General features: G+C 40.3%; 2 protein-coding genes across 2 annotated transcripts in view; both read right to left on the bottom strand.

The window, feature by feature from the left end:
- Positions 1-15,255, bottom strand: part of ttc28 (tetratricopeptide repeat domain 28) — a 140,110-nt gene extending 124,855 nt beyond the window's left edge. The window contains exons 1-2 of the mRNA XM_074689996.1: positions 14,974-15,255; positions 5,464-5,847 (exon numbers count right to left, since the gene is read on the bottom strand). Of these exons, the coding sequence (XP_074546097.1) occupies positions 5,464-5,847; positions 14,974-15,003 (414 nt within the window). The 5' untranslated portion in view covers positions 15,004-15,255. The remainder of the gene's footprint in view (positions 1-5,463; positions 5,848-14,973) is intronic.
- A 1,003-nt stretch (positions 15,256-16,258) lies between these two features.
- Positions 16,259-25,130, bottom strand: pla2g3 (phospholipase A2 group III). Its single transcript, XM_074689998.1, has 7 exons — positions 24,445-25,130; positions 22,725-22,857; positions 22,490-22,624; positions 22,008-22,336; positions 21,800-21,929; positions 19,355-19,465; positions 16,259-17,830 (listed from the first exon to the last, which is right to left on the bottom strand). Exons 1-7 carry the CDS (start codon positions 24,950-24,952, stop codon positions 17,614-17,616), a joined length of 1,563 nt encoding a protein of 520 aa, XP_074546099.1. The 5' UTR covers positions 24,953-25,130; the 3' UTR covers positions 16,259-17,613.
- Positions 25,131-27,005: the final 1,875 nt, after the last annotated feature.

Here is a 27,005-nt window from a genome sequence, read left to right as displayed (position 1 = left end):
GTTTCATGTAATTTTTTCGTCTCTTTTTCGTCATCTTTGTATTTGGAGTGGATCATTACTTTGTATGGCTCATTTGTTGGTCATGGATACCAAACTTTTTGTGGCTTCAGTGATATTTTTACTACTTTTCTCCTGTGTTTGTCTGGAGATCCTACATGTAACCATGGCTGCATTGTTTACATGTGAAATCAGCTGTTAGCAGCCTGTAGCATGTCAATGCTAACTGGTGCAAGGCCAGATGTTTTCTCACAAGGTGAGGACAACGTGCTGGTTTTCAGGCGTGAGCTAAGAAGTGACGACATCGACCTGTCCTTCCATCCATAGTTATTGGGAACGTAAGATCTATCTCCAATAAGATGGACGAGCTAGCTGTGCTAACCCAGCAACAGAGGGAATACCAGAGGGAACAGTAGCATCATGCTATTCACAGACAAGTCTAACAGAGCTAACATCAGACACCAACACCATGTTGGAAGAGCTTCACCTGCTGTGAGCAGACAGGATCCAGGAGACAGAGACTGAACAGACTGTTGAAGAAGCTCAGTCCTGGACCCTGTGGAGGTGGAGGCTGGCTGAACTTGACAATGATGGACAAGCTGTCATCATCTATTTTCTTATGGACCTTTTTAAACTTTCCTTACACTTTCTTTCTTTTGTTTTCTTGTTTGCCGCTGTGACTTCAATTTCATTGTACTTGTTAGAATGACAATAAAGTTCTGTTCTGTTCTATTCTATTCTATTCTATTCTAATCTTGACAGGAGATTTCTCTTACCCCAATGGCAGACTTTTTATTTACTTGTTTCCAGCAATTAAGACCTAATTTTTATCTTTAACTAACTTGAAATGAGACACATCTCTGGACTACTCAGGTGAAAGAGGCTCGTATCAAGTCTAGAAGGACATTTTTGCTAAACACAGGAGAAAAGCAGTTGATAAGATTTCATTTTTTTGCAGTGCAAAACCTTCTCTTACTCCTAAAACCTGATTGCGTCAAAGCTTAAGTGCTTCGGTGTTTTCTTTCTCGTCATCTTTTTTTTAACTGAGTAAACCTTAGTTCCTTTCTTTCCTGTAACTGACAATAACAGAAAATCACAGACTCTCAGCACATCCTCTAGAGGTAAACAATGTTACAACGGATCCACACAAACAGAAGCCTCACACCCTTCAACCTGTTCGGCTTCATGTAGGATGTCACACTGCGTCACTCGGTCTGTGAAGTGAAAGAAAAAAATACACCTTGTTTTGCATGATTCTCAGGGAAAGAAGTTTAGAGACATCCTCAAAACAATAGGCGCATTAAACAGATCCAAGAACAACTTTTTGTTTTCTGCTACATCAGAAACATCTTAACTGAGATAAAACAGTTGATGTACTCTTAAGTCACTAGCATCACTTTAAAGTGTCCGCACTCAATAAAGTTAAATCTTTACCTTAGAAAGTGATAAATATTCCACAGAGCCGTGGTAACTGTCGGAAGTTAAAATGAGTGAGTTCTCATGCTTTCTTGTTTGGAAACAGTTCCCGCTGAAGAGACATCATGAATCAAGAGTCTTTCATAGATTTTCAGTGAATACAAACAAAGAGAGAGCAACATGTTGTGTATTTAAAAGAAACACCAAGAGGAGGAGCTGAGACTTTAACAGACGTTTGTCAGGATTAAAATGTGAGAGATGCTGAAGTTACTGAGAGACGCTGAGGTGACCTGAGCTCAGTGAACACGACTTTACGTTTAATCATCCTGAATGAGCTCAGCAGTGACGGCAAACATCTGTCTTCCTTTCTGGGGCGAACACAAACCTTTATTCAGAGAGCAAACCTCCAAAAGTCTGAGGAGCAGCAAAAGTTTCCAGAGAGCTATTATAAGCTTCAGGATGAGAATAAATGCACCTGTATGAGGAGGTAAAAAAAAAACCTTTTAAAAGAGCAAAGAGCTTCACAAAAGCTCACACAGCGAGAGCAGAGAGACGGCAAACATTCAAACACAAAAAGTCTGCAGGAGAAAACACTCAGAGAGCAGAAAGAGAGAAAAGCTCCTGCTGCACTTTACTTCAGAGATGTGACTTCATTTGAATCACAAAGAAACAAAAGAGTTTGTGAAAGCTGAGGGCTGAATGCACACACAGACACAGAGAAGGTAAAGCTGCTCAAAACATGAAAAAACAACATTAAGATGCAAAAACGCTCAGACGTTCAGAGCGTGCTGTTCTCCTGATAAGACTCAAACACCAGCAGTGACTTTCTGACCACCGACGTCCCCCCTGAGACGCCTCCCCCTGTCCCTGAGTGATACACTGAGCGCGTGTTTGAGCCTGTTGAGCCAACAGAAAGTGCACGGCGGTGACGGCGGGACAAACGGTGGGAGAAGAAAAGAGGAGCGGGGAGCAGAAAGAGAGAAGTGAGGCAGAAATAAACATCTCCCTCAGAGAGAGTCGCTCACATCGACACTTCATTAAACCTGACCCTGGATCTGAGCTTCACACACACACACACACACACACACACACACACACACACACACACACACACACACACACACACACACACACACACACACGAAGGAATGCTGCTTCTGTTATTGTCTTTAAGTGACAAACTCGAGCCAAGGCCCAGCCAGAGATTGAAAAACAAAATAACAGCCGTGTAGAGCTCACTCCGTCTCTCTTTCACAAACACAAACACACACACACACACACACACACACACACACACACACACACACACACACACACACACACACACACACACACACACACACACACACACACAAACACACACTCACACACACCCAAACAGCACTTCCGTCCATTCTCCTGCACAGAGAGAGGAAGTGGAGTGGAGCTGGCTTGGCCCCAGCTGTCCAGACAGAGGCGGCCTGGTCGGCCCGGTCTGCTGCTGCTTCCTCCACACAGTCTCCCCCTCTTTCTCTGTCTCTTTCTTTCTCCCTCCATCACTCATTTCATTCAACACACACTCTGTTTGGAGATCCAAAGAGCTGCCACAGTCTGAAGTAGCACTTCATGATGTCAGAGACATTTGTGTGTCCGTGTGTGCTCCACTTTCATTTTGATCAGCAAAGAGTTCAGACAACAAACTCACCAAGAAGCGCTGCCATACACTTTCACTCCTCACACATTCAGATAAATTCAACTGTTCCTTCTGCAGTATAAACAAGTCTTAGTTTCACTCTACCTCCTACCTCTCTTTTCTAGCCTCTCCTTAAATCTTTCTTTCACAGCGGGAGTTGCTGCTGAGTTTGATTTTTCCTGGACTTTCTGCCGCTTAGCAGGGGCGAGTATCGATAACTGGTTCCTGTTAGGGATGTCCCGATCTGACACACTGAGCGGTATCTGTGCCTGATACGGCTATTTTTGGAGGATCAGAAAGCATCCAATTCGTTATGTGATCAGAACCGATCCAGTTTTTACCAAGCAGCAACCTCCGGTCTGAGAATATGAGACAATGCTGAAGTGCTAAAATCTGCTGTTTCTCGAGTGTTCACTTGAGGCTGACTCCAGAAGTACCTGAACTCACAAACACACCAAGCCAAAAAAAGATGTTTTCAAAGCAGAAATTAACTTATTTACAGCCTGGTTCAAAAACCATCTCCTGTCTGAGTTACTAATTTTACTAATGGCACACACTGTACTCAGGGTCACGTGACTGACAGGCGCCCTATAGCTGTATGCGAAGCCCTTGCCACTACCAATATGGCCGCTATAGCCTATATATGCTTCATTTTTTGTTTCAGAACTAGACGGGTGACGTCGGCGAGACTACGTCCATGTTTTATACAGTCTATGTTTTTACCAAGGGGCAACATCAAGTTGGTAAAAATGAAGCCTATGAGGAAGTGCTAAAAGTTGCTGTTAATCGAGAATCTGCTTGAGGCTGGCTGCAGAAAGACCAGAAGTCACGTACACACCCAGCCATTAAAACAGACTTTTATGGAATTAAAAAACATATTTAAAGCCTGGTCCAAAAAACGTCTTGGATCTAAAACATTGATTTCACTATCAGCACACACTGTACAGTGAGTGATGTCTTTCTAACGCTGTGGTTTAGAAGTTATTAGGATCATTTTATTTTCCAATCAGAGACACAGCTCAGGTCATGTGACTAACGGGTGCCCTGTAGCTATTGGAAAGGAAGCTCACAGCCGACGTCATGTCCAATGTGGCTGCGTCCACAGACTGGCTTCATCTTACGGTTTCAGGAACAGACAGGTGACGTTGCAGAGACTACGTCCATGTTTTATAGAGTCTTTAGTTTTCATGAGTCTTCAGCACCGTCACGCTTTACAGCTGCTGTAAATCAAACCACGTTGCAAACATGTCCTCTGTTTGGGACTACTTCTCTTTGGAAAGCAATGATAGAAAAACAGGTCTTTCAACATTTGTAAAGAAAGTGTTCCTCGAGGAGATACCAACAGGGCTCACTATGATTTGTCGTTTTCAACAGAATCACCCAACAGAGCACAGGATTTATCAGAGAAAGGAATCTGTACCCACAAAACATATCGTGAAAAAATCGGATTAGAAGTCCAAAAATCTGTATTGGGACATCTATAGTTCCTGTTAAGAATCAGTTAGAAATGGTTCGATCCATCAATATCATTGGCCCTAATGCTTTGCCATTCCCTTGTCTATTCTTTACGTTACAGCAGAGTGCCTGGACCTTACGTCAAAGTCACATGACGTGTCACATATCAGTCACACTCGTCAGTCAGCAGCAGAGTTTCCAAGACAATGATCAAGAGATCGAAGCAATTGAAAGCTTGGCTTCACTTTACAAAAAAGAATTCTAACAACCCAAAGTGTCATTTGTGCTGTGATATCATGCAAGGGTGGCAGCAACACCAACATGCTAAACATTTGTGGACACATGGCGGAAGAACCAGGAGTGTCATGTGCTTGGTAAACTTTGGACAAGTGCAACCTCTGAAACTTCACTGCAGAGCAAAGCTGATGAGGGTAAGCTTTGTTTCATTTCTGTCCTGTTTATATTCAGCACTGTGCTTTCAACAACAGATTCAGTAACTTTATTGGACGAAGATGAAACAAATTCAAATATTGTATCATTTGATCTATTTTAGACAATATAATTTAGCTTTTTTTATTTATTTACATCCGGTTGTATCTACAGCCAGTGACCAATATCATATTTATTTACTTATAAACTCAATGAAATGATGACACAGAAAACCTGTGAGGCCGACTTATAACTCACAGAATAATCACAGGAGGAATTGATAAGGGAATTGACAATGGCATCAGTTTTCCTACTGCCTAGAGAAAATTTTCTTTTTACAAGTGTGAGCTTGAGGCGGATTAATGTCAGGTGACTGTAAACGATACAGTGACAATAACAGCATCTTGACCAACTCTGGGTAAGGGTTCCAGAGACCCCTCTCCACATGATCTGTTTAACCATCAGCCAGTACAGAAAACTTAACGCTCTCTTACCTTCGGCCACTTTGGGTTGATGACTCGAGCCTTGATGGCGTCATCCAGCGCCATGCTGTACTGTCCCAGCCTCAGGTGGGCGGCTGAGCGGTTGCTGTACAGTATGCAGTTCTGCGGGTCGGCGGTCAGGGCCTCGGTGTAAAGTCGCACAGCCAGGGAGAACTCCCCCTGCTGGCAGGCCTGGTTACTGCGGCGCACACGCTCCAGGAACTCTGCTTTACTCAGACCAGGAGGGCCCGGTCTGTCTGAAGGGCTGGGGGCAGGAGGGCGGTCTGGCTTTTTCAGTTTGGAGGCTGAAGGAGGGATGACAGGGGAGGAAGAGGAGGAGGAGGAGGAGGGAGGGTTGGTGGTCTTGGTGGTGGAGCGAGACCCAAACAGAGAGAACTGAAAAGAAGAATTAAGGACATAGAAATCTGTTAATTGTAATAAAACTCCAAACTCTTCAAACTTTAAAAACAATTTCCGACTACAAAATGTCATCTTTGTTTTTTTTTTGTTTTTGTTTTTTTGAATTTTCAGTTTTAAACTTGATTCACATCCTCCTTCATATCCTGGAGCTAGCTCTGCTTGTGCTAGCTACACTATGCTAACCACTTTGGCACTGTTTACCTGTATACTCTGTGATCCAGAGTTAAGCTGCTGAATAGATTATACTCAATTTTGTTTTCTTCTTCTGTTTAAGGAAAATTAATTCAATTTGTATTTTTAAAGCATCTTTCTTTAATTACAGTCAGCTCTGACAAAGAAAATTTAGCTACATTAACCATGTTTGCACATCTAAATGTGAACTGGTGCATCATTTAAAAAATAATCTGTTTTTTATTTTAATAAAATTATTTTTAAAATTAGTTTTCAAAGATATAAAAAGCAGATCCACTGGCCACAGATACATAAATGATGAACACAGCAGATAATGAGGAGCAGGATTCTGCCCAATATGACACCAAAACAACCAAAACAGCAGCAGCAGCAGCCTGGTTTGCAGAATATGAATCTGTGTGTTCTGGTAAATGGGACAGCAAACTGCAGCGCGCTCTCGTCTTTTTCTGCTCAGCTTGAATTCCTCAGAGAGACACAGAGTGAGAGGAGCAGAGAGTCAGGCAGAGGAGGTTTCTGTTTCTCTCATTCTCCTCTGTCACAGCAGCTGGAGCTCTGAGGAAACTCTGCTCTCTGAGGTTAGCTCAGCACAGCTCAAACACCGCTCACTCCCTTCTCCCTCCCTCATCGGCTGCTTCCAAATTTGTCCTTACACCAGAGCGAACACCAAGGCTGTCATTATCTCTCTCTGCTCCTCCTCTCTTTCTCTTTTACAGGCACTAACACACACAGGCACACACACACACACACACACACACACACACACACACACACATCTTCATAAACACGCTTCAAACATGCAGACTGGAGGGATTCCTGAAACTCTGTAAAGCATCAACCAGCAGCTCTGAGAGAGAGGAGAGGACTTGTAGATGTTTGAGACCTCAGAGACTCTTCACTGAGAGTGAACAGCAGGAAAACTTCAGGAGAAGAAGAAACACTCTGAGGTTTCATCTCACACACTTCACAAAAACAGAGGACGAGATGTTATCCTAGTATCATAAGTTTGACGCTCCTAACAACCTGAAGCCACATTGTTCCATTGGAGGAAACAGCACCCAGCTCATGATGGTGCCCCCTTCACTGGGCTACTTAGAAAACATCTCCAGTGGGATCTCCTCATCATGCTAGTAACATGAGAAGCCACCAGGACTGTCCAGGTTTAGTTTTTTCTTTTCAGAGAAAAAATCTTTCTCCATCTTTTATTTTTCAGCAAATTTTAGTGTTTGAAGGCCGTGGTCTTAAACTTTTGATCTGCTGGTAAAAAGCCTATTTTACTTTATTTGTTCCTCTTAATAAATTGCTTACTCAATTTTTTGTCTCCCTCCCATTTCTTCTTTTTACATTTTGAATCTTTACTTAGATCCTCTTGAAGAGCCAACAGCAAAAAAAATAAATTCCATGTAGTTTCTTAACTGGTCTTAAAATTTTGATAAGGCGTGTATCTCCAAACTGCTTAGCAGATGTAGTTTTCTTCCTTCTGATCATAAATACACAGGCCCACTGGTGTTGATGACATTGACGGTAGAGTCTGCAGGATTTTCCTTAAAAAATAGAATGTTGACTTTTACAGGAATAATCCTTCTTAACCATTTTGTAAAGGCCTCTATACATGTGTGTATGTGTCTGTGTCTGCCTCAAACCATCTCCTCAGCCTGTTTGATGATGTTTTGGTTGTGTCGGGACGTTTCTGGGCAAAGAGTGGATGCTGCTTCCGCAGCCAATCACAGTACACCCAGTTAGGGATGGGAATTGATAAGATTTTGTCAATACCGATGCCCTTATCGATTCTGCTTATCGATCTGATTCTTTATCCATTCCCTTATCAATTCTTGTTGTGAATTTTCTTGGTACAAAAAATAGCTTTACAGGTTTTCTGTGTCAACAACATTTAATTGACTTCATACTATAAGTAAATGAAATGTAATTGGTCCCTGAGTCTGGATATTTCTGGGCATAATTAAACAGAAACAGGTAAAAATTGCACACAATGTGACAATGTACTGTGTTATAACATATTAATAATTCAAGTTGGCCATCTAGTGTCTCAAAGTGGTTATAGCAATGGTTTAAGTTGTTTGGAAGCTTTCCATAGTTATGAAGTCAGCCATGAGCCTTTCATTAGCCTGTTAGCTTTTGACATTTGAAATTCTCAGTATTGTTTTTTACAAAGAGTTGATGTGATATGTTTCTATGATGAAAGTTGAAATTCTATTCTGAAGCTGAAGTTATACTGATGTATGCTAACTGCTAGCATATCAATGCAGTTTCCCATAAATGTTAGCATCAAGCTTGCGCTATTTTGTTATTTTGGTGAATAGGTGATTTATACCATTACGAATGTACTGAATATGAATCTCCTGAGAGAGAGTAAGGTACATTTCTTTATGAAGTCAGTTCTGCAGTAAAACTTCAAGCTGAAAATCCTGAATCAGAGTTTTCTTGGGAAACGTTATCTAACTGCTAAGCCAAGATAGCTGCAGCAGACTAGTCGACGTAAGGCCTCGCGGCTCTGGCACAATGTAAAGAATTAATAAGGGAATCGTTAAGCACAAAAGCTAACGATATTGATGGATTGAAACATTTCTCATCGATTCTCTCCAGGATCTGTTTTTTGATTCCCATCCCAACACCCAGTGCACAAGTGACTTTGTGGACGAAGCTTTCTTGAGTGGCAACGATTGTGGACATAGCACAAAGAAAAAAGACCATAAATAAGTTGAAATGAAACACCAAACAGATAAAGCTTTTTCCTAAACAAGTGAGAAGTGTGGCTCAGCTTTCACTCACTTTCAAGCACTATGAGACAAGCAAGGGACTGCGGTATGTGTCAAATACTTGATTAGCTTGTGCTAACATGTCAAGTCAGGTGCACAGTTCTCAAGTCTCATGAAGAAACCCGATGCTACAGGTGGTTGCCGGGCTAGTGAGTTTGTTGTATACGTTGCTTTGGTCAGAGGCAGACCACATCTTTAAACATACATGGTATCATAACCTCAGAAAAACATAGAACTGAGTAGAATAGATCAGGGGTTCCCAAACTTTACAATACCAATGCCCTCTAAACAGCATTTGCTTCTGGCAGTTGACCCCCTTTGGAAACCAATAAACAATGTTCTAGAATATGTAAAGAAGTGTCAACTTTAAGAATGTTTTTTTTTTTTTTTTACTTTTTTTCACCTTTTAATAATTATTACATTTGTTTAGAATAGGAAATTATTACCAAATAAAAGCCAGATTCACACAAGTAGGTTGTTGCAAAAGGGAGAAGGCTCTGTTTGCCAAGGTGGGAAACTCCTTTCTTACATGTAGGCAGTAGTTAGACAGGGGAAGAGCCTCAAAGTCGGGCTGGACAATTAATCAGATTTTAATCGCAATTTCAATTTTGCCATCTGACAATCATAAAAACAATATAATCGAAGAAAAACAATTGATATGCCACACAGTGTAGATGTATGCAAGTTCCTGTGCTTCATAGCTCTTCTGTGTTCCATGTGCAGCCACAGCTAGTGTGTGTGACGTATCAATAATACTGTATGTGCCACTTGCTGGTTCTTTAAAGTTGTGTTGAAATCAGTACTGAAGTTTTTGAATAAATGAATAATTGTGTATATTAATTGTGATTTCAATATCACTTAAAATAATCGGGATTCTTATTTTTACCATAATCGCCCAGCCCTACCTCAAAGTTCAGTACAGTTTTATAAATTGCTAGCTGCAAACCACCAGGTTGACACACATCATGATGTTATCATGCCGACATCCACTGGAAAACCACTGGAATAGATCTGTCCAATGGATTTGAGTCTGTATTGGACCAAAACCTTATACAAAGTTCGGTGCATCAGTTTCCACTCTAATGCAGATGCAAATCATATAAATTTATGCCGATTGTTTTAGAAATTTGTGGCTGCAGTCAGAGGCTGTTGATTCAGAAACAAACACGGAGGTAAAGTCTTTCTAGGAGTAGAGTCCCTGAGGAGAGCTGAGACAGAGAGCTCTGCTGACTGTGTCTCATCAGCTGTTCTCTCCATTAAGGCTGCAGATATTTAGTCAACACACATGAAACATGATAATGTGACATGAAACAGAGCACGTTTAACACGTAGCCATGCTAGACTGTGTTTGAACAAAGGCCTCCATATGTCAAAGTATGGAGCTGAGACTTAAATCTTTAAGCCTATTAGAATATAACTGGAACATATTCATCACAGCAGAGGAAGAAAGAGAACAGACGGGTCCAGCCTGGACTTACACAATCACACAGTTTATAAAACAGAGGAGCTCTAAACACTGGGAAATATTCTTTACACAGAGGCAGGGTGTGTGGGTGTGTGTGTGTGTGTGTGTGTGTGTGTGTGTGTGTGTGTGTGTGTGTGTGTGTGTGTGTGTGTGTGTGTGTGTGTGTGTGTGTGTGTGTGTGTGTGTACTCGACTAACAAACTCTTCAGATGATGTTTGTAAATACACAGGTCAGATCTGTTTGTGTGTGAAGTGAAAGTGTGAACATATCAGCTCATAAATCCTGTTCAGTCTCCTGTTTGTGTCATTTTCTGTGTCTGTTGGGTTTTTTTCCCACACTCTCCATCACAAACACGTTGCTTACACAGAGTTACACAGACTTACACAGAATCCGAATCAGAAATAGCACACACTCATTGACAGGAAGTCCTGGTGTACCATAGAGCCTGTTGTGTCAGCTGCAGGTTTGCTGTGTGAGTGACAGAAACTGGAGCAAAAACAGGAATACAAGCAGAAACTCTCCGAGCAAAACAATAAGCTGGAGCACAGAGTGAGGCTCTGCAGGGCCCAGAAGAGGAGAGTGCACCCCAGTCCAAAAAATGTTATTTAACCTCCTGTTTATAAAGTTTTCTTATCAGAGTTTTTATATTTATGACCTTTTGTGAAATGTGCACAGAGGAGTCTTAATGGGCAGTGAGTTATAAAAGCAGTTGTTTTCTGAGGCCGTGTTGATAAACCAAACTACAGTTGACTCGTTTGCTTGGTGCTTTATAATAAGATGTCATAATTTGTTGTCTGTTATATTTGCATGCTTACATTAAATGTGTTAAGGAGAATTTCTGCCAAAATGAGTGAAACATGCAAACAACAGAGAGTGAATATTCAGATTAGACATGTACCGATTGATCAATCTGTCCTGATTTTCCTTAATTTTGGGTGATAGGTGATCGGCCCATCCTTACATTTGAAACTGATCTTATATACCTCCGGGAAGGTCTGACAGCCAGGCATTGTTGCTTTTTGCCCTGAGACCTAAAATTCAGGACACTTAATTGGTTGTTTAAGTAAGAACATAAAGATTTTTCATAGGTATTGTTCATTGATTTTCAACAAAATAAGATTGGAACATTGAAGGTATATGCTGTAAGATATACAAAAAAATAAAAAAAATAAAAATCTGTATGGGCCCAAATCGGTATCAGCAGGTCAGGCTTTTTAAAGATCGGTGATCGGCCAGAAAATTGTGATCGGTACACCTCTAATTCAGAGATATGAATGAGAGAAACCTCATACTGTGTCTATGCTGACATGAGGTTTTCAGCTCAGGAACATGATAAAGCTGCTTCTTCAAGTGTGATCTGTTGAGTCACCTGTCAGGTGGTTCAACAACGTTTGTGATCGTTTGTTATCAGATTTGAGTCAATACTAACTGACGTGTTGCTTTAGGAAGTTTTATTTTAAACTTCCTTTGCTTAAGCTGCGGAGAGAGACTGTTCTGTGTCTTAAATGATGTACTAGGGATAGACCGATTGTTGGCCAGGCAGATTATTGATGCCGATATATTTGGTATTTTGAGGCATATCGTCATCGGCCTTTTTTTTAATCTGACGGCCGGATATGAAACCCATTCAAAGCAGTGTTGTTTTGGCTCTGATGCTTCTCTGCACAGAATTTCTCCCTGTCTACATATAGAAGCCCTAGATGGTCAAAACATTTAAAATCAGTCATGTAAAATCAAACAGTAAAATAAATCAACTGCATGAAATGCCTGTAAAAAGCAGCACAAACTCAATTCTGTCCAGTTTTTATTGCGGTTATATTAAAATTTTGGAAAACTTTATTTACTGTGGAAAACTTAAGCTTTTTATTTCTTAAGTTTTCATTTAACTTTATGAAACATGATACTAAGCCTGGGAGCTGTTCAAATTTTTTACGCCAATATTTTTACTTAGACTGCAAATGAATATTGGCTCCAAATGTCAGTTATTGGCCTCCTTGCCTACTAATAATCAGAATTGTATAAATGTCAGCATGACATACAAACATAAAAACTCCCCCACTGGTCCTGAACGCATCGCTCTGATCTTTTAACATAACTCTAACACCACACAGTCATCATGCTCCTCATGTAAATGACCCATGTTTGAACACTTATTTGTGCATTTGAGTTGACCCTGTTCATTAATATTCTGTGTTAACAGGAAAATCAAAGTCATTTTAAAGCAAAAGCTAACCCTGAGTTTGTTTCTCCAACATGTTACAGATACTGTACAGGATGCTGTTATCTCTAAATCTGTTAAACCTTATTTTCACCTCCTGTAAGCTCTATAAATAAAGATTCAGGACTGTTTCTACCACTCTTTGTTGACCTCCACTGTCCTTGTTTTCAGCTGCATGTCTATTTCTATCTTTCCTGTAAATTGTTCTTGAGCTGTGTGTAGCAGTCACACTTGTTTTCACAAATGTTGATGTGGGATGTGACCTAATGCAGTCTTTATCTGATGTTCATGCAACCTGAGCGTGCTCAGAAACAACTCATGGGCCATAAAGTGTGGTTTATGAAGCACACAGTATCATTCTGTTCATCACTTTATGAGAAGGTCTGATTCACACCTCTGCAATAAATTTTAGCATATTTATGGATCCATTATATCTAAATGTAAAGCTGTGTTATAATTATGAATGATAAAGATTCCTTTCTTCCTGCTTTGATAACCACAGAAAGAAAACTGTCCAACCAGTCTTTGTGTGAATTCCTTGGACATAATCCATAACCCATAATCTTGAGGAAATATTCTTAAAGAAGTCTCACTTCTAGATATATGCCTTTCCATAACACACTATGTAGAATAATATTATCAGCACCAAAATAGGTGATTTCTGAATGCTATTTCTAAGTTTCCCTGTCCATGTCATCCAGGACCGTATTGTAGAAGTCCCTATGACAACACCACGCTGGCCAACTGTTGCTGCGTTATACTGACAAAACCTGCAGTGGAGGTGTGTGCAAGTTCAACATTTGTGCCAGAAAATTACTTTTGCGAGAGCCTTCACAGCACCCAAACACAGAATATCTCTACCCACGTGGACGATATGGTGGCCTGAGAGATGAACATCATGCCTTGAGCGCATTCAGAATCTTAGTGAGCATACAACAGCCGTCATTGCTCCGCTGCTTGCTAAACTTTCACCTGCTTGTTCAAGAGCAGATTTTCTTTTTGGCAGTAAGTGGGCTGACCCAGTTTTCATTAGGTTACAGATCTTATCGTCTATGATTGGCTGTTGTCTGTGCCAGCAAAAGAAAGGGTAGTGAAACGCTGAACCAAAAGAAATTGTAATCTTTGCTGTTAAGCACTAAATATTATACGTGTTCAAAGCCATAGTGAAAATACCGTTGGTGTTAGCATACTTCTTTGTGCAGCCATTTTTGTAATGGTTCGCCTACTTTCTGACCCACCAACATAATGTGGTCTTTTTCACTCAAATGTTGGCGAGAGTCTATCAATAAAATGAAGAGTGAGGTTATGTTAGCTCTGCTTGGTGAGGTTTGAGCTGGTAGATGAGCACTAATGTTACACGTTACAAATAGTAGAGTTAGTCTGAAAATTTGCTCTCCAAAACAAATGCACACATTGGCATAAGTCATGTCTTGACAGTGGGTTCTAATGCTCATGGGAAATGGAGTCTTTATCATTCAAAAACACTAGCTTTTCCAGATAGTCTTCCCTGCACCTTTAAATTATATTTACATCTGTTAATATTTAGGGTTTTTTTATGTGTTTTTAAATTCTTCCTTTACAACACCTGAGGAAAAAACAGCTTCATTTCTGCCTGTAGCCTGTCTCCTGCTTCAGATTAAAGCTCCAGAGAGAAACATGTGGTCTGTGATGATTCTGGCACTCCACGTGGACAGTATCTGTTATCTCTTTGCTGGTTTTGTCTGTTCAATTTATTATTCCACATTTTGTGCCACTGAGACAGTAAATAATGAGTTTGTTAGCCCATGGCGGCAGGTCAGCACATTAAAAGCTACAACATGGACAGAGTTTAGCTTCATTCTGACGTTAATGTTTTCCTCAGAAGGTCAAAACAAGGCATTAGTGTTCATTTCAGTCTGTTTCATAACCAGCTTAAAACTCCTTACAGCAGCTTTAATTATGATCCCTCTACATATAAGTCAGACTGACCTCATGCAGGATAGTTAAAGTTGTGTGTTATTAACATGTGGACAGGTATCAGTCACTCAAAGTTGAGAACAAACTCGTGCATCAGGCTCAGTAGTAGGTGGTAATCATGGGACCTTTCTGTAAACCTCTGCTCCTCTGAGGCTGCACACAGAGCTTCCAGCAGTTTTACTGCCCGGAGCTGGCAGAGCACAGCTACATGAACTCTTTCAGCTCTGAGAGTTTCTCCCTCCACTGAGCAGCCTGTTGGTCTTTAAACTCCAACTTCTGCCAGCGAGCTTTTCTTTCTCCCTGAGCTTCCTGCACATCACGCTGCCACCACACACACACACTCACACACACTTACACTTACACTTACACACTTACACACACACACACACACACACACACACACACACACACACACACACACACACACACACACACACACACACACGATCCTTTTTATCACACACCATTCACTGAAACACAGCTTTCCATTGTCTTACCTTTTCTTTCCTGCTTCTTTGCTTTTCCATCCTGCTCTCTGTCTGCTAAACCCGACGGCTCCAAACTTTCATCCCCAGCAGCAGGATCAGGATCCGGATCAGTGAGGCAGGACGAGAAAACACATCCACGGCGACACGAGAGAAACTCGGCTCCTTGCGTTATTTCTGGGTGTGAGGAGAGTTGAGAGCTAGGAAACGATGCTCGGGAGTTTCTCATGAGGGAAGTTAATCCAGAGAGAGCGCGCCATGTTCCCACAGCAGAGCTTCTCCCCACAGCTCAGCGGAATGTCAGCCCGGTGAGAGGCGGGGATCCGGTCGGCTCCTCCACGGAGCAGGCTGCAGGGAGAGGGTTCAGTTACTGCTGCTGACATCAGAGAGGCCTCGGATACCTGACACACACACACACACACACACACACACACACACACACAAAGCGCGAGAGGCTGAGCCAGTGTTCGTAAGACAATAAACACTGTTACTTTGCTCTATGGTAGTTTTCTTAAAATTAATCTTTAAAAAAAGATTTTTAATTTACATTTAATGCACGATCTCTGAATATTCACACTTTCCTTTACTTTATTATTATTATTATTGTATCGATGTTTTATATATATATATATATATATATATATATATATATATATATATATATATATATATATATTCACCATACATTAGTTTTTGCTTTGTCTGTCAATAATCCATTCTAAATTCAGTTATTTTATTTCCGCCTGTTGTGTGTGTGTTGCTGTCATTTGTTTTTATGTTTCTTCAGAAGATGAATGTATAATATTATGTATAACCCTGGTGGCTTCTTGACCTCCTGACACTCTCTTTTGCAATTTTATAGTTTTGCAGATAAATAAATAAATAAATAAATAAATAAATAAATAAATGAGATAAGTTTCACAGTTTTAACTTTTTATTTGTACTCAAAACAAACAAATAAAACACAAGTAAACACATGTAACATCTGTAGTCTTAGAGACACGAGGCAGGTTTCCCACATTTTCTACAATATTTGAACACATTCAGAGAAATTCAGTTACTTTAATTAATTGAAAAGTTAATAAAATGACAGCTTTAGTCAACATCAGCATAGCCTGATATTAAGAATGAAAACAAAGGTTAAACTATTTATCCAACCCTCTGTGGAGGTAACAAACACCACCTAGAGGAACTCTTATTTATTGCACATGTTAAAGGTAAAAAAAAAAAAAAAAGAAAAAGAAAAGAAAAATCTGTAAAACATTTTTAGCTTTAGCAGCAGCTGCTGTCACTTTATCCAATTCATCATCTTAAATCTAATCAGGTATATGATCTCCTTTAAATAAATTAAAAAGTCCAACACTTGATCTATATACAAATATTTACACACATTAATACAGAAACACTTTCTGTCGCATTTCTTCCAACTAAAACTATAAGTACAAATATTTACACATGGGCTGGGAGCTAACGTTCACCACAGCAACAGTTTACTCTTAGGATGAGGAGACTTTTTAAGAAGCTCAAAAGTTAAGAAATAATTATTCTTTAAACTTTGACCATATTTTCATGGTGAAACAAAATCAAACTAATTAGGCCTTCATCATAGCTGATATTTGGACTTGCAGGTAAGCTATCAGAACCGTCAGGTGAGCTAAGCCCCGACACTAATGCTTGATCCACATTCAACAAGTTTAACATTTGTCGCAATAACTTGTGGAGTTTAGCATGTTAGCTCAGGACATGAGTGAAGCTAGAAGTCCCTCTGAAAAGAACTGGAGGACATTATAATGGTGCTAATAAGAAAATTTGAGGAGAACTTGCTGCAGCAGATTCTAAGCAAAACACAAATACCTTTCATTGAAACCATCAGGTCACTTTCCCACAATCCAGGCTGGACTAGAGTTATGGACCAACAGACGTCAGGCCAGACTAAAGAACATTTTATCAATCACTGTGATCATGCTCAGCTGTATTCACAGAGCCAGTAATCTATCTGAGTCATCTGTAATGTGGCCTCAAACTGGCTCACCTGACTGAAATGTTCTTTCATTAACTTAATGACTTCCACTTGTGCCGCTGCCTCTATGAGTCAGACTCCTGTTGGGAAGAGGGACTGTTGCTCTGAAGAAGTGTTTGATCTGAGAAATAATCATCAATGAGTTTCACAACATGTTCAATATGTACAGAAAAGACTGTAATAGGTAGCTGGGATCAACATCTGCAATATAAAAAGAATAAAGTGTTATCAACTATTCATCTTAAGACATTATTTTACAGAGAAATACTTCCTGAATTATGTAGTCGTATCTTAAAATCTTCTTCTTGTCTCTGAATACATTGAGGGAAATTAAATTCTTAAGTTTTTCCATCATCTTGGGAACATTTTGGAAATAAGCTTTCATTTTGAAAGAATAACTGCTCTCAGTGATTACGTGATGAAAAACAGATGTAAGGAGATAAAAACTCAGAATAACAAAGTGCTGGATGAAGAACAAAGTACACTAAAAATACCCAAACAGTTCAGATGAGACTAAAACTCTTTGAATCACTATCAGGGTTATGAATTCCCGTGCTGTTTCCTGCATGATCTGTGTCGTATCTAAAACTTTAACCCTCTGGATTATTCCCATCAGGACCAGTTCCTCCGGCTCACAGCCGGATAACGTGTGCTTTATTGTGTTTGGCCCGGACCATCTTCAGACACAGTTTGTGGAGCCTGACAGCTCGATCTTTCCTCTTGGCTCTTCTGCTGTTTGGCCTCCTGACCTTCAGTCTGACAGCCTGTAGATGGCGCTGCTCCTCCATGTCTACACTGCCCCTGTGGTCCAGCTGAGGAAGCTGAGCTCTCACCTGGACTGCTGTGCAGCTGTAAACACAGAGAAGGGTTCAGGGTGAGGGTTAGGATGAGACAGAAAGAGAGTTTCAGAAGAACTTGTGCTTCACTCACACATTTAATCTTTCAGAGACAAAATGTATCTTTAACTATGCTAATTTAGAATGCTAATTTAATAAGTTCATGGGGAAATGAGCACAGCTGAAGATATGACAATCTGAATGTTTGTTGTTTATCACAGAAGAATTACCCCAGACTTTTGGCACTTCTATTTGATTAGCTTTTGAGAAAAGAAAAGGTAAACTTTAATTTTAAAAAAAGCATGAAAATACCAAATATGAGGGAATAAAGCCTAAAAAAATCAGCAACGATGTGTTCAGCATAACTTCTTCTTTCTTTATTTTCCCATTTATGTAAACTTAGTATCTGCTGGACCAATGACTTCAAATTTTAAAAACTGCATTTGTGCAACATTTGGATACTGCATCGTTGAGGCTACACAACAAAATCTTAAACAAAGTGAGCGTTTCTGTCTTACTTTTAGTAGAATTAGTCTTTAGACAAATCTATAGGTAGAGGAAGAAGTCTCATTCTATGATAGCAGAGGCTAAAAAAATAAGGCCTGGATTTTTTGTAATGAATCAAATGATTTGCCAATGGGATAATAAAAAACAGCAAGTTTAAATAATGTCTTGATTTAAAAACCTTGAAAAGTACATTTCTCATATTCCATTGGCAGTTTTTATTTTACATATTGAAAATAACATGGGAGTCATTTTTTCCCTATTTTTCTGGACATGCCAGGTCTATCTAGTTTAAATTAATACATTTTTATTTAAAAAAAAAAAAAATTTAAAAAGACAATAAATCCACTTATTTAATTTTTTTTTATTTTTATTCATTTTATTTTTTTTGCAGAGTGGCTCTGGTTTGTTTGTTTGTTTTAACTTTTTGTAAAACACTTTGATAAAAAAGATCAGTGCTGCATAAATAAAATTTACTCCCACTTTTAGAGAAAAATATTGTAGCTTCTATTTTACTCCCATAAGCTGCTAAAGCTACTTTAAAAAAATAACAGTTTCTTATACTTAAGAGAAAAGATTAGTCAGGACATAAAGTCCAAACTGGATTTAAATTCAGAATGAGAGGATTTTTTTAAAAGTCTCTGACATTAATCATTGCTCAACTCTCAGCTGACCCGGTGACCTCTGAAGAGCAGCCAACCCTGTGCTGACCAGCCTCAAACTTATTAACTTAATAACTTAATAACCAGAGTGGACAAAACTCTCAGTGTCTGAGTTATTCAGATTATTATGATCAGTTTGACTTCAGGTTCAGCTTTTTACCTTTAGATACCCCATTTATTTTTCACAGAAATCAGGATTTGGAAGGCTGGTCTCTTAGATTTGATATGCATTTGATTTAAAATGTTAGTCCCTTTTCCACTTCTGCTTAAAACATGTTTCATATCAAACAGAAAGAAGAGAAACACCAACATGTTGGGTTTCCTCTGAGCCCTGGTAGTGTGTACATCACAGTGTGTGTTTGTCTACTCACATGTGATCACCTGTGCAGTCCTGAGTCACGAAGCAGGATTTAGAGATGTGTCCCTGGAGAAGCATCTGTACCTCAGTGAGTTTTCTCTGTTTAGCCAAAGTCTGGAATAATCTGTCAGACAAACACATCAGAGTCTCAGACGTGCCAAAAAAACAAATACCAGAGGTGAATGAAGCAGCCAGGTGGAAAGAAAAGCAGAGAGAGTCTGTGTGTGCAGACGGGAGGTTATGATAATGTCCAAGGCTGTAGGATCAGCTGTGAGCAGAATCAGAGCACCTTATGTAAGCCTGTGACCCTGGATGTACAATTTACAGTATGTTCACTGATCCAGCCTACTTCTGTCTTATCAAACATCACACCACGTCCACCACACGCTGCAGACAGAAATGAAGGTGAGTGCACCATTATCACATCGTCTGTAAACACAGTTCATGTAGTTTTATTTACTTTAGCTGTGTAAACCAGACACGCTGTGACACAATGGAGGGAGACCTCAAAACACTCAGTCAGCACGGCTTTCTAGTAGCAGAGTGAGGAAGTTTCTGGTAGAACAAGCAGAACTTCTGTTCACAGAGTCAGGATGTTCACAGCAATGAAATGATGATTTTATATATCACATTTTAAAGCTCCTGTGAGGAGTTTTTAGGTGGTTATGTAACAGTCTATAATGGTACTGATGCCTCGCCATGACCTACAAAAACAAACAGGACAAAGATATTTTTAATCCCTGAAACCTCAGTCAGGTGCCAGGTGCCAGGGGCCAGGCGACTTAACTGGGTAGGTAACTGACAGCAATGATTTATGCCGCATAACATATTAAAGTGTCCAAAAAAATGAACATGAAAAAGGAGAATTAATTAATTCTACGACATTACACCACTTTGACCACAGGGGGCGCCAAAATCAACACATTCTGGAAGTGCTTCATGGAAACTTTAAATAAATAAATATTAAAAAGTAGTTATAAATTTTTCATAGAACTGATCAATAAATCTATTTAATAACTTTAAAGATGTTGGTATGTGTAAAGCGTTCTGATCTGATCTGTTCCAGGCAAGTGGACAGAGGAAATGTAAAGTCACTGAATAAAAGTGAAGCATTTTTGAACTGTCTGATGGGTTAAAGAAGAATTTCCAATAATTTTGTAATTAGATAAATAAAAACATCTACAATGTTTACTGTAATATTGCATAATATCTTGTTGTGTCATGTCTGACCATAATGTATCCAGAGGAGGATTAAGGTAGTCATGGGCCCCTACGCTATTCTTTTTGTGGGCCCCCTTCTTATAGTTCATACTATCCCACAGGCACACACTTCAGGCAATAAACAGTCAATATAAAAAATGTAAATAGTATATTTTTTCTTTAATTGAAAAATAATTAATAAAATAGAAACACTCAAAATAATTCAGTTTAACAAATAATGATAAATGTTTCTCCCCTGCACACGTGAGGCCCTTAGGCTGTAGCCAAGGTGAGCCTGTGCATTAATCCGCCCCTGAATTTATCCTTTTGTACCGTGTCCTGTTGAACTGTTTTGTATCACATTACAATTAATTAATACAATTAATTACATCGTATTTTATTGTTACATGTCGTAACTTGTCCTATCTAACTGTATAGTAATGTATCTTTTTGTATCATTTTGCATCTTATAGAATCATATTGTATCAAATTGTATTATATCCTATCATAACATTTGTATCACATCCAATCATATCACAACCACGCCTATCTCATCCTATTATATGGTGTTGTATCTTACAGAAATACATCACATCAATTCGTTATGTATTGTATCGTATCGCACATCTTCTCTTATCACATCGTATCGTGTCACATCATATTGCGTCGTTTCATTCTGAATTAAATCTTATTCGAATTTATTTATTTATTTGCTAGGGACGATGCAGTTTAGCATAGTTCACACAAAGCATGAATCTGATGCACTGCACAGAGTTTATAGCGAGTGCTAATTTCTGACTCTTGTCCCCAGTTGGGCCTTTAAAAACTAGATCATACAATGTGAATTTACCAGCAGTAAAATGGCAATAAAAAAATTACAGGCTAACAGTGAAATAAAAAAAACACATCATCCTAAAAAACAACAAATTCACAGTTCAAAAAGGAAAATTAAAAACAAGGCGTTGTTTTATATAGTATCTTACAGAATCTTATTGTATCTCACCATAACGCACCGTACATTGGCGCGTAATGCTGAGATACAACATCTATATCGTACAGAACAATATCAGAAAAGTGATGAAATATACTCTACGTCTTTTAGCAGAGAGGAGCTCTGAATACCACCTGAAACTGAAAGTTCACTCATTAAAGAATAAATCTTCAAGTGTGGAGAGACTGGACTAAAAATAAATGAATCTCAGAGCCAGAAGAGCAGCTATAAGCTATATTTCACTGTGTCTTTGGTGAGTGACTGTACCTGGATGTACAGTTGCAGTGGTACAGCGTCCTGGCCTCCAGGTTGTAGAGTCCGTATCTCTTCTGCTGGGGAAGGATCTTGTTCCTGCAGTCATCCAGATCTTTGTAAACAGCACATGACATCTGTGTCTCTGGAGAGAGGAAGAATACGAGTGAAACAGTAGTTCTGTATCTTTAGCTTTAAAATTCACAGAGGAAGTGTTCGGTACCTGTGGAGTCAACATCCAGGAGAGACAGAGTCGTGTTTGTGGTGGGTAAAGCGTTCTGCAGGTCATCTGTGGGTCTCTTTGGGTCTGTATGGAGGTGACCGTGAACAGTGTTGATGAAGGCAGAGGGGGAACCTGTTAAAGGTGGAGGTGTGGAGGCTGCAGCAGTGATGGAGGGGGGCTGAGGGTTTGACGTGCTGCTCTCTAACAGCTCTCTGGGTAAGGTGGTGTTTATGATGGAGCTGTTCATGCTGACTGCGTTTGGATTTGAAGACTCGTACAGAGTGGGAGGATGAACGTCAGCATACAGAGCCAGTTTGGTTTCTTTACACCTGCAGGTAAAAGATAGTTAGAGATCTGGATTGACATTTGAGAGACAGTAACCCATGTTCCTCTCAGACTTCGGCCTATGTGACTTTTATTTGGCGTTAGTTTTAACCTTTACTTGTACAGTAAGTCTTTGTTCCAAGTTAAAGTTGTCTTACATGCCGAACCAGTTCCTCTGAGCACACTGGAGTCTGTGGGAGAACTCGAAGCAGTGCATCTTCAGCAGGTTAAAGAAGGTGTATCCCACCACGTCAGATATGCTGTCATTGGCCTCCATCAGACACCTACGAAACCTGGAACATCAACCAATTCATACTGTTTTTTAAAAACCTTTGAACACACAAAACCAGCTGGACACATGGACTGGATGCTCTGGTGAAGTGAAACTCGTACTTGTTGTCACAGTCGCAGTGAGACATGGTGAAGATGTTGCTGTTGAAGACTCCAAACCTGGAGTGAAAGGACAGGATGGTGTCTTTGCACTGGTCATGTTCACGGCAGCAGCTGTCTGTGTCTGAAAACACACCTGCAGGAGACCATGAGAAAGATCACATGATATATATCAGATAGTTATATTCACAGTCTTTTTATTCAGGGCTGCATCCTTAATCAGTCACTGAAAAAGTCACTGAATATAAGGAAATCTTCAGCACAGCCACGGGGACTTTAATGTCACATAATAAGACTTTGAATTTTGCAACATGTGATTCTGCCCCCTGTTGGTCATTACAAGATCACAGCTTTATAAAATGTTTACTTGTTGAAAATCAAAGCACTATCATGAGTCTGCAGAGCCAGAGGCTGCAGATTCAGGACAACAATTGTGAGACTGCAGCTCTGCGACTCTTGTGATCCAGCAGCAATCAGGGTCGAGGTTGATGATTCGTCACTAAAAATGTACTTCTTGGAAAACCAGGGCACTAGGTGGCGCTGACGCAAACAGTAATGTGTTAGAATAGCAGTCCTCCACCAGCAGTCTCCAGCTACGCAGAAACTAAAGTCTAGTTTGTACTTCTACGTTGACTCCACACAATCATGAGCTTGACATACTTCAGCTTTGCTCTGCAGTACACCTCGTAAACTCATGGGGGCAGTGTGACCAGTATGATACATTTTCCTCTTTTTCATAGTGACTCTGACTGAGTGTATAATTTTATATCAAAGCTGAAAAATGTTGATGATTATTAGGCAGAAATTAATAAAAGGGAGGACACGGAGGAGAGAAATTGTTATAAATCCAGGAAACATGATTGTGCTCAGTGGACCAATCACAGGGCTGGTGGCAGCATCATATCAGTGTGTAGCTCCATTTGGGAGGGTGTGTGTGTCAGGCTACATGTGAAGGCTTCTGTGTCAGAAAAGAGCCACAAAGACCAGGGAAGTACGTTAAGCTTCCATTTGGTGGCATAAGTATTAACCAGACTTCATCCAGTTCATGCACAGTCTGTGTCTGGACAGAGGATGCAATACACATTCCCACCACTAGAGGTACAACTTACAGGCAAAGAAATGTCACTAAAGATCTGTTAACTTCAAAAGAAGAAAAATTGATATGGTCTGTAGATTTGTATGTAAATCATGAAAACGTCAACATTTTGTAAAGGAGGTGAGATTGACTCACTGTGATGCACCAATGAGTAATCAGAACAAAAACAATGATGAAAGATTTTCCAATATGAGACATGTTAAAATAAAAATGTACTAAATTGGTTTGTATTACCTCTAAGCATAAAGTGCAACAAGCAAATTACAAGAAGCCAATTAAATTGGAGCCATCAGCTCTTAAATATACATTTCTCTGCCTTCTGGGTTCATCACACTCCATGAAATTGACTTTTTGGATAATTTTTGGAAGAATTTTCTTCAGATTAGCATCCAGTGTCTTGTGACCTTTAATCCAGGATTTAAAGAAAAGTAGAAACAGGAATTTGAAATATTTTGCAGATTAAAAGGGAATAAGAGAAACCAGTTTGTTCCCCATAAAATGTAGAGAAGTCAGAAAAGTCTGATTATTTTATTTACATTCTACCCCTGAGATATTTCTAGTGCCTGCTTTTTAACGCAGTTCTCAGGTTCATCAGTCTAAACTAAAGTAAGAAGAGAAATCACCCACCTAGGTCTGAGTATGAAGGCGCCTTGTTCCCTGATCCACACCACAGGGTCCCTGGAACAATGAATCCTCGCTTCACACGCTGGCGGCTCCTGACCTCTGACCTCTCCCCCACGCTCCTCACTGACCTCCTCACCGCGTGCCCCGCAGCATCAGGAGTATCCACGGGCACGCACGTGTCATCTGCCTCAAACATCACGTCCACGTTGAAGTTCTCGTCTGGATCAGCGACGAACTCGTGCGTGCGCTCCTGGCACAGAGAGAAGTAGTTCTGGACCACCGCTGCGTGCTCGCTCCAGGCGCAGCTGAGCAGGACGCGCCCGGACCAGGCGCTGTTGTAGAGCCGCATGGGTTCAGAGGCCTGCAGGGGGTCCCTCCGCAGGAAGGTGTAGTGCACCTGTTCGTTGGGTAGAACTCTGGTCCAGGTGCAGAGGATCGAGGCTTCAGCAGCCGTCCATCGGAGGAGGGATGATGTTAGAATGAGGGTGAGGAGAGGAGCGACGTGCGTCATGGTGGCGCGTCCGGAGCAGAGAATAAATAAAAGCAAAAATATCTGATAAAGCTCCTGGGCTAAATCAGGCTCAGCTCCACTCTCTGCGGACTCAGTGGCAGAGTTTCAGACCTCAGGTCGGTTTTAAATGAGGGAAAGAGGCGGAGGCGCGCGGGGAATTTCCTGTGGATCTAAAACAAACGCTACATCCAAACAGGATCATGTGACCTGTCACTTTGGCCAAACATCTCTCCCTCTCCCTCTCGTTATCGCTCTCCTTCCTACTCTTTTTCGCTCTCACACACATACACACATGCAGATGGCCGTTACTGGTAGTGAGAAATCGATCCCCACTTGAGCCAAATAGGTTATCAATCCGCAAATGTAGCTAATGCATCAGTCACACTTTGTTGAAAGTGTGCCACGCTGATCAATTCACTGTCTGATAAAACTACAACTGTCCTCTACTCCTGCTTTACAGCCTGCTCTGCTTTATGCCAAAACAACAGGGTACAAAAAGTTCTGACGTGAACTATTTTACTCTTAATGTTGATCATTTTAATTTGGACTGAGATGAAAAGTTAAATTAGAAATTTGTCCAACATCTCCATGTTTCCTCATGGACATGCTGCTGCCCTGAGGATGATGCAAACGTCAGCTCTGATCATGGTAATTACACGTTTTTATGGCACGTTGCTTCCATGGACAGCAGAGGTTGACAGTGGACTCAGGGGAGGAGAAAAGAATTGTGGGATAACGAGACGTGAAGGTTATTTATCAGCTCTGAAGCCAGGAGCAGATTTTGATCCTATGCATAAAAGACAAAATAGAAAGAGGTCTAAAGAGGGAGCTGCACGGGTCTGATAAACTGACTCATGTGGTTTCACATGAGGCGGTTTGGTTTAATAATCAGCTGGTGAGGATTTGGTAAATCTTGCATATTAGATTTCAGAGGCTTCCTGAGATCAGTGTAAGGTTTGAGTTCTTAATAGCTGCTTTCAGAGTCTCTTTTACATCCATTGATGGTTTCTGAAGTTGCCATGAGGCCAAACAACTCAGAAACAGCTCTGCTTTGAACATCCTCTCGTATGACGGGTTAGACGTGCAATGCTCATAGGCTAATTCTTCTTTCAGGCGAGCATCAGTGACTTTTTGAGCCACAGTGTTTGGAGGGATGGTCTGTTCAGGAATTTAAAGTGAAAATATCTGTAAACTCTTTAACCAAGGAGCTGAGTCTCGAGTCCAACTCCAGCCTGGATGTGTAGGACTCATGACTCGACTGACGTGCACTGATGACTTGGACTAAGACTTGGGCTTAGATTTTGGATTTACACTCAGGCCTAGACTCAGATTTAGACTTGGCTTATTTATCAATGAATGCTCTGCTACTTTTTGTTCATGATTTCTCATAAGGTCCTGATATCAGATCAGTTTCCAGGCTGCAGCTGGCCCGTGTGTTTACCTTCACATGCCATTTCTCAGCAGCGGTGTGTGGCAAGGTGTCAGAGGAAGTGTTTGCTTTTAAAGATTTTAAGGCTAACACTGGAAAATGCAGAGCAATAATTCAACAGACATCATCTTTCCAGGATGCACCCAGAGAAGTGACTAGGTCAGACGTCACAAACCTTTTTGAGGCCGGGGGCTAGGCTACCTCAAGGGACATGAATGGTACCATGGGCTACTCGTCTATGTTACTTTTTAATAACAATAATAATAGCAGTAGTAGTAATACTTTGTGAAGAGACTGCTCACATGTCAGTGTGAATTATTCCACAGATATCATTGATGATTTACACAACAATGCTGGTAAGAAACATATGTACATTTCTAGTAGGAGCCTTGTGGGCACCCAGCTGCCTGCAGGCACCACGTTGGTGACCCCTGGAGTAGATGGTGATGCTAATGTTACTTTGACTGTTGATAACGATATCCTAAGCTAGCTGCTAACATTGCTAACAATGTTTGCCTTTAAGATCACTCAGACAATTGTCCCATGATGTTTGGTTAAGCTGTGATGTGTTTTTAACTTGACAAACATGCATCCTTAAACAGATAAATGCAGTAACATCACACA

The sequence above is a fragment of the Halichoeres trimaculatus genome, unplaced genomic scaffold, assembly GCF_033239565.1.
Source record: "Halichoeres trimaculatus isolate MK-OKI-2021-1 unplaced genomic scaffold, fHalTri1.1 fHalTri1_scaffold_16, whole genome shotgun sequence".
Taxonomy (NCBI): Eukaryota; Metazoa; Chordata; class Actinopteri; order Labriformes; family Labridae; genus Halichoeres; species Halichoeres trimaculatus.
Note: the sequence above shows the minus strand (reverse complement) of the source record. Positions and strands in the feature narration are given on the sequence as shown.